We start from the raw sequence: 8,699 nt of genomic DNA, 5'->3' as shown, positions 1-8,699 counted from the left end.
TATATATATATATATATTTATTTTTTTTTAAATCACAAAAATACAAGACCTTTGTATCAATAAAATACTTTGTCTTAATAGCTTTTCCATTAGTACTAGATTGAATAGTAAAAAAGTAATTTTCAAATTATTTAAGAAATACTGAGAAAAGGGGCTTTTTGTTAGAAAACTTAAACTTATGAATGCGAAATTTGACTAATAAAATTACATTTTTAAAAATCGTACTGTTTACAATACAATTGGAAACATTGTTATCATACTTTAAATGTTCAAAAAATACATTTTCAAAATGCAAAACAAAATTAAAGAGTACCTTTTCCTTAAATAAACACAGACACCTCATACCTTTATTATTATTATCTGCATAGTGGCATGTTGGCGTTTTTGACGTCACACTCCCGATGACGTATCCGTATCCGTGTAAAGATGGCGGAAGTGGATGAGTCTAGCAAGCCTATGGTAAGAGACAAAACATGCTTTAAAACAGATTTAAAACACATTGTCAGCTTTTCCACCGTTTTAACTTTTGTCTGTATGGTAAACCGATCCCGAGTACTGCTTGGTAATGCAATGTAAATGTGTCAGTAAAGCTCTGCTGGGGTAATACGTGTAAAAGCAGATGGTCGTTTCTCAGCACAACAGGACAAATTTACTAACTTACCTTAAAGATTTTTTAAAACATCACCCAAATGACCATACTGATAGATTAGCTGATAGCTAACAGGATTACGCCTTTTATCGTACAGTGTTACCAAACTATGTAAACAGTGAGAGTGTAACAGCACCTGCTGCTAGTGCTATATCTGAGTGTCTGACTGCCACTCTCCTATACATATTTTAAATGTTTATTTATTCGCTTTATAAGTGCAGAGATTTTAACTTAGACTGTAGTTCTAGACTCCAATCAAGAAATGATATATTTCCTTCATTTGATCCTTATTTCTCATTTAACGATCTCGACACAGAGATGTTTACATTTCTTTATTGGTTATTTAACGGTCTATATCTGCTTGGTAAATGTATTTCCTGTGATTATATGGGTCTTGAAATGAGGTTTCAGTGCATTACAATAGGTTTTACTGAGTTAAAAATTCTTCTTGAGCCTGAGGTCAGGAGCACATCCCTGTCACCTGTGTCCTTTTTCAGGACAGGAAGTTTTAAAGAGATAGTGTACAAATTATCATCAAGAAGTTATATAATTTATAATCTACTTCTACCATTCATTTGCCTGACTATTGTTTTCTTCTTGATTAATTGAAATCAACTTAAATGCTTCTTTTCCTAATAAATATGAGCTGAGACTATTCATTTGCTACAGTAACTGCCACTTATTGTGAAGAAAACAGAAACACTTTATCACATATTTAGCTCAATTATTAATGAGTTGGTTCAATTAGAAGTGCTTTCTTTTAATTGTAATTGTTTTTATTTTCCTCTGTTAGTCAGTCAACAACACACAGCCCATTATAGATCCTGCATGGACCACCAGTGAACCACATTTTGAGAATCACTGGCATAGTTAAACATGAACTTGTGTTTTGGGTATATATGCCATGAATAATTTAAACGGTCTTTCTTCATGTCTCAGTTTGCAGGTTTGTCTGACATCTCAATTTCAGAAGACATCCCAGTGGAGGGAGATATATCTGTGCCTGTGGGCTCGCAGAATGCTGACAATGATCTCTCGACGCTGGATGAGCCTGTCAAAGACACTATTGTAAGTGAAACTTTTTGTTACAGGGTAGTGACATATTGGCATATATGGATGGGCAATGTACACGTTTAAATATTTTGTGTGGATAAATGTAATGAGGAAAACAATTATAATTGTGCCAGTGTAATTTGTTTAATAAAACTAAAACTGTTAAATATTATTTGTCATAAATAAAATAAAGCTGAAATAAATTAAAGTATAAATATTAAGCCTAGATGAAAAACTTGAAAAAATGTTGCTTTGGCAACTAACTGAAATAAATATGTTTAAATATGTGGTGAAAATCAAGTTTTTATTGGCTATGGTGTTTTTAATATGCTTTAAGACAAACCATGTGCAAACTCATAAGTCTACACCATTGCTGAGTATTTTCTCCTTAAAACTGCAGTGAACAAAGACAGTCTCAAAAACGCAGTTTGAAATCGCAGTTCTCAATGTCACAAGCATGTTATTACCAGTCACGTCAACGTGCGGGCGGGCTTTAGAAAATCATCATTACTGTGCTGTACTAAGCAGGGGAGTCTTAAGAGAAGCCAGGTTATCCCGGTATATTTTTCTGTTGATATGAAAAATCGGGTACATTTAGCAATATAGCGGGTAAATTGTGAATATGTTGTATATTATGATGTTATGATGAACGATATGCCTTTCTCCACTGATGTTCTAAGTTGTTCAAAGTGTTTCTAAGGATACTGATTTTAGAATGCAGACTGAGATAGCGAACGGGAACATGGTTTGTGTAACATTAGCAACACATTGTTATCTGTTTGATAATGTAGTCAATCAAAAGGCTAATCTTAATAATTACCCTTATGTACCCGATGTTGTTAAGAGCGATACATAAAACGCATTACCATTCTGATACATCGACTTGTATTGAAGCCTGTATAATTCACTCTTCCACTTCTTCTTCTGAATCAGTTTCTGGTTCAAACATACAGTACAGGTCAAAAGTTTGGAAACATTAAGTTTTTTTATATTTTTGAAAGAAGTCTCTAATGCTTATCAAGGCTGCGTTTATTTGATCAAAAATACAGAAAAAAAACTAGCCTGGTTAAAACCAGACCATTCTCAGTAGTAACTGAGTTATGGTCTGGCAAAGCTCCATAGACAAATCATTTCCAAAGGGGCGTCACCAACGGACGTCGCTCAAATGCCTTTTGGGCGCAGTTGGATAGACCTAAAACCAATCAGAGCGATCGGCATCGTGTAAAGCCATATGCTGCGTCCCAATTCGCCTAAGTTACACTACGCCATAAAAGTATGTACTCTTTTTGTGAAGAAAAGGTATTTACTTTTGAATGTGTAGCAAAAAAGTAGGCAAGCTTTGGGACATACTACTTCGTCATCTTTATCGGACGGATCTGTCGCGTGCATCCTGTCACTTAAACTGCCCTGTCAATCACCGTGTCACAGTTAAAATCCTCTATTAAATCTAATTTCATTTCCTACCGTTTCGGAGAGAAATGTAGTAGCACGTTCATCTGCCAGTGGGTCTTTCATGGAGACTGTCCTCATGGATATAATATGCAATTTGAATATAATAATGTATTTAAAAGTTGAACGGACGTCACTCAAATGCCTCTGGGCGCAATTGGATAGACCAAAAACCAATCAGAGCGATCGTCATCGTGTAAAACCCGCCTCAACGTTTCTGATTGGTGCCGTGATTTCTAGGCCATGGAAATGGGCTTGAATGAGCTCTTTGCCAGACTACTTCTCGAGCAAATCTGAATTTGCCGGAAGTTGTCTGGGTTTTCCCAGGCTAAAAAAAAACAGTAATATTGTGAAATATTATTACAACTTAAAACAATAGTTTTCTATTTGAATATACTTTAAAAAATTATTTATTCCTGTGATGCAAAGCTGAATTTTCAGGACCATTACTCCAGTCTTCAGTGTCACATGTGACATCCAGTCTATCACATGATCCTTTAGAAATCATTCTAATATTCTGATTTATTATGAGTGTTGGAAACAGTTCTGCTGCCTAATATATTCGATGAATAAAAGGTTAAAAAGAACTGCATTTATTCAAAATAAAAAAATATTTTCTAATAATATAAATCTTCTTTACTATCACTTTTTATCAATTTAACACATCCTTGCTGAATAAAAGTATTGATTTATTTCAAAAAAAGAAAGAAAAAAAATTACTGACCCCAAATTACTGACCAGTAGTGTATATTGTTGTTACAAAAGATTTCTATTTTTAAAAAATTTGCTTTTTTTTAAATTATTTATTTATCATTATTTTTTTTTACTTTTTATTCATCAAAGTATCCTAAAAAGGTATCACAGATTATGAAAAAATATTAAGCAGCAGAACTGTTTCCAACTTTGATAATGAATCATCATATTAGAATGATTTCTAAAGGATCATGTGATAGACTGGAGTAATGATGCTGAAAATTCAGCTTTGCATCACAGAAATAAATTATAATTTAAAGTATAATAAATTGAAAACCAATTATTTTAAATTGTAATTTTTCTGTATTTCTGATCAAATAAATGCAGGCTTGATGAGCAGAAGAAACTTCTTTCAAAAACATTAAAAATAGTAATGTTTCCAAACTTTTGACCTGTACTGCATATGGCTGAATTAAATCAGTATTTCCTCTTGTCATTGTGCTGCTTTTACTACAGTAAAGTTGACCGAGTGAATCAGGTATTCTGAGCTTGTGTGATTGAGTGGAGGTGGGGCTTATTTCCATATTCATGGATCTGCGCATACTTAATGAAGCAAGGGTGTAGTTTTGGTGATCAAAGATGAGTTCTAATTCAATTCACATTTATTTGTATAGTGCTTTTCACAATACATTATTATTTCAAAGCAGCTTTACAGAAAATGCATGTCTACATTACAATTTAGAGTGATCTGTTATTAGACGTGACTGTGTCCAAGTTATGTATTTCAGAAATGTACATTCATCACACAGTTAGCTAATAATGTATTAATTTAAACAATGTATTAATTTAATGTATTCATTTAAACAGTGAGCTCATTAGTTTTAAGGGATAAAATGATTGACTACAGGGGGACTTTAAGTTGAAGTACTAAAATGACTTAAACTGAAATAAAAAATAATTAAACCTGTATTGAAATATTTTTAAAAACAAATAAAAATGACAGAATCACACAACAAAATTACTTTAAATTTTTTTTATAAATACAATAATAATATATAAATAATACTAAAATATCACTGGAGTGCACATGTAAGAGTAGTTCTGTTTGAGTTTAAGCAACGTTTCTTATTCTCTCTTTTCTCTGTTTGTGGTTCTCAGCTGAGGGATCTAAGAGCCATTGGACAAAAGTTTGTCCATGTTATGTACCCCAAGAAAAGTTCTGCACTACTCCGAGACTGTGAGTCCATCATTTCTGATGACACAATCACAGATTACATAAAGGATGCGCCCCATTTATGATCACTTATTATAAATGTTACATGTTCTTCAGCTGTCTTGATCTTAAGGAGTGTATGTGTTCTGTACTTTTTAGGGGACTTATGGGGACCTCTTATCCTCTGTGTGACTCTGGCCTTGTGAGTAGTAATGTTGACTAGTCCTAGTCAGAACCATTGTCACTATGACTCCAGCAAATGTATTGTATTTATAATAATATGTTCTATCTCAGAATGCTGCAGAGTGGGTCTGCTGACAGTGAGGAGGATGGCAGACCACAGTTTGCAGAAGTCTTTGTCATCATCTGGTTTGGTTCTGTAATCATCACCCTCAACTCCAAACTCCTGGGAGGAACTATGTGAGTAAACAGTCAGATTTTCATTTATGTTTCAGTGTTTCCCACAGGATTTTGTGAGACTGGTGGATGGACCTTGTTTCCTGTAAGGGGGTCCGGGGGCATAGTCATATCACGCTTTCGATTTTAGTTAATTTGGCAGATACTTTGCCAAAGCAATGGCACAAAACAACATTAGAGACCTTTTATGTTGTTATGAGAAGTTTTTTAAATATTTTCGGTTCATTATGAAACTGTGGCGGCACAGCGGTAGAAGCTTTCTTATATGCACAAAAAAGCACCTGGAGGAAGTGTGAATTTAGTGCAGTTTTCTTATTGTATATTTTTTTTAGTTTAATTTAAATTTAAAATGCGTATTAAAGAGGAGTCTCTAAGGCCAAACCAAATTGATGCCTGTGCTTTGGCATCTGTACCTACGAGAGGGAATTTGTCTCATCACTAGGCATAGAAAAGAGAGCTAGTCAACCAGATCCAAGAGAACTGATTGTTTAATGCCACTGAACAATGAGGTTTCAGAGTGTGAGTGACATCAATTGTTTTGTTTAGCCCTCAAGAGACCCAAGCATTGATATGCATATTTTTTTCACTCTTAAATATAGCTTTAGGAAGTCAATTCGTTTAGACAAAATTTGGAAAACATCCCAAAATTGCAACGCTGGGCACTTAGGGTTGCAAAATATCACCACTATTTTTTGAAAGAGGGATAAAAGGAGGGATATCAACTACTTACTTTCCGCAAGCTGTGGAAGTTAATCATTTTTTTCCACCAATATTTTTTTAACTGTGATAAATTTCAGAATGTCAGCTACTGTTACGTGTAGCTTTTACTTGTAAGCTCTCTTACAGTTTCTTGGTCATTTCCACAGTAACAGTTGATTGTTCATTTATTAGAAACATTAGTTTTCTGAATTTGATAAATGTTCATCGGCTTCTAGACAATTTACAGTGCATAATCATTTTAGCTGTTTTAATGTTTGAGCACATTACTGGAGCAATGTCATTCCTTTTGTCCATGTCTCTGTCTTACTCTCTCTTTGTCTGTACAGATCATTCTTCCAGAGTCTGTGTGTGTTGGGGTACTGTATTCTTCCTCTGACTGTGGCCATGATAGTTTGCCGTATCGTTCTTCTGGGGGGCTCAGGCATCATCGGTTTTGCTGTCCGTCTTATAGTTGTCACCGCATCCTTCAGCTGGTCAACATTTGGTAAGAACCAATCAAAATCATTTATCTATTTTCAGCAATCACAGAAGACTAAAGGCCCTGAGATTGTTTTACTCAAATTATTCAGATTTCTGTTAATAGTTGTAATGTTTAGAATCCATGTGTGGCAAACAAACTCCTCCGGCAGTGCATGCAGCCACCACCAGGGGGCTGTGTAGACTAATTTAATGTTTTTTGTTGTTTGTGCTTTATACCCATGTATACCCATGAGGAAAAAACATACATCTAGTGGCTCACAGTGCGAAATAAACAAATAAATGTAAAATAAAAATATTCTTGTTAAAATAACTTTTAATAGTTATTTTACTATTATGTATATACCATATGTAGTGTAGAGTTTTTAATCTAAGTTTTATGTTTTGTTTTATTTTATTTTTAGCTTCACACTGTGACAATATTTTTAGCTTTATTATGGTTTAGTTTCAGTTATCAATAAAAACACTGGTTGTGACAAATAAAATAATAGTGTGTAATTGAAATAAAAGTAAAATATGTGGAATTCAGGATAAAAAAATTTATAATTACAAGCAATTTTTTGCACAGAGAAATGACAAATTAATGAATTACAAATGTACCATCAATTAAGTGCTATTAATAACCAGTTACTAAAGTGATAAAGAAGAAGAAAATAAGATTAGATGTACCAGTAAAACTGTGGAGAGTGGAGACAGAAGTCAGATCACTCAGCTCATTGTCTTCTCCTTGTACACACAGTCTTTAGGGGATTTCAGTGAGATCTTAATCCGTATCTCTCTATGTGTGTTTCATTCACAGCCTCCACAGCATTTCTTGCAGACAGCCAACCGGCCAATAGGAAAGCCCTGGTCGTGTATCCAGTGTTCCTGTTCTACTTTGTGATTGGCTGGATGATCTTGACATTTTCGCCTTCTCATTAGCATATATATACCCTACGCCAATTGCAAAATGAACTCCTCTCCTTTATTAAGACAACCAGCAGACCATCTGGGAGCTGGCCAATGATTGGCCTAGCCTAAAAAAAGGCGGAGCACTAAGATGGACATTCAGAAAGGGACAAACAGAAGACAGTAAGGGGATTATTGCATAGATATCACTCCTCCCCGTCCCTCATTCAGTTGGATAAGAGGAGAGGAAACGATTGAAAGAGACTAATTCTTCAGCGCTACTAATTTAACAACAGCCTACATGTCTTCATTATGTGAATGTTTTGTAGTGTGAGGAACGTTAGTGCCCCTTCTGAGCAGTTCCAGATGTACTCGCACCCTTAACACGGAGCCGTACTATGTTCCGTGTGTCTCGGGTATGACTTTATGTGTGGATGTGCTTACTCAAGCATAGAATGTAACTGTGTGAGCGTGCATGTGTTTGTTTGTGTCTGATTGAGCAGTGCCACTGTTGGCTCTGCCGAGAGAATTATTCAGCTATCATCAGGCTGCACATTCACGTCAGTCCCCTCACATCGCTGCACACAAAAGTTTATTTTCTTTGGTGTTTTCTTTTTTGGTCTGAATGAGGTTTGCGCTTCATTAGATTTGTTTTTTGCCGGTGGAAGTTAATACATTCCAGAATGAAATAAACATATACTTTATAAGTGCTGCATAGACTCTGGGTTCTGTCTTTTTCTGTCCATGGAAAATAAAAAATGTAACTTGAGGTCGAATTGGAAGTGCTGTTTCTGTCTGTATAAATGCTGTTCTTCATTTAGAGGATCCTTTCACACACATATTCCTGTCTGTCTGACAAAGACAGTCTTCCATTCACATTCTCTCCTCATATACAGACACATACCAGCTGTTCTGTTTACCTCACCTAGAGAAACACACAGTCTTCACTCCTCTCTCTCTCTCTCTCTGCCTTTGCCTCTCTATGTGATAGTAATTATAATTAGACTTTCCATCTTGAATGCCTAAAAAAAGACTTTAATTTTCACTTTCAATGCATTGCAGCACCTGAACCATAAGGTGCAACTGAGGTGTGTTTGTGATTAAGTAAAGGTGTGTGAGTGTGAGAAAATCGTTAGTGTT

General features: G+C 35.0%; 1 protein-coding gene across 1 annotated transcript; it reads left to right on the top strand.

Annotated features, from left to right (window-relative positions):
- Positions 1-373: 373 nt before the first annotated feature.
- On the top strand, positions 374-8,328 carry yipf6 (Yip1 domain family, member 6). The gene is made up of 7 exons (XM_079870834.1): positions 374-459; positions 1,589-1,717; positions 5,003-5,081; positions 5,217-5,259; positions 5,352-5,477; positions 6,521-6,678; positions 7,471-8,328. Exons 1-7 carry the CDS (start codon positions 427-429, stop codon positions 7,590-7,592), a joined length of 690 nt encoding a protein of 229 aa, XP_079726960.1. The 5' UTR covers positions 374-426; the 3' UTR covers positions 7,593-8,328.
- Positions 8,329-8,699: the final 371 nt, after the last annotated feature.

This window comes from Squalius cephalus, assembly GCF_949319135.1.
Source record: "Squalius cephalus genome assembly, chromosome: 5".
Taxonomy (NCBI): Eukaryota; Metazoa; Chordata; class Actinopteri; order Cypriniformes; family Leuciscidae; genus Squalius; species Squalius cephalus.
Note: the sequence above shows the minus strand (reverse complement) of the source record. Positions and strands in the feature narration are given on the sequence as shown.

Bases quoted from the DNA above. Each gene is read 5' to 3' on its own strand.
- yipf6 (XM_079870834.1), top strand. From the start codon at position 427: ATGGCGGAAGTGGATGAGTCTAGCAAGCCTATG. The intron at 1,718-5,002 runs GTAAGTGAAACT...TGTGGTTCTCAG, and splicing joins AGCCTGTCAAAGACACTATT to CTGAGGGATCTAAGAGCCAT. The intron at 5,478-6,520 runs GTGAGTAAACAG...TTGTCTGTACAG, and splicing joins AAACTCCTGGGAGGAACTAT to ATCATTCTTCCAGAGTCTGT.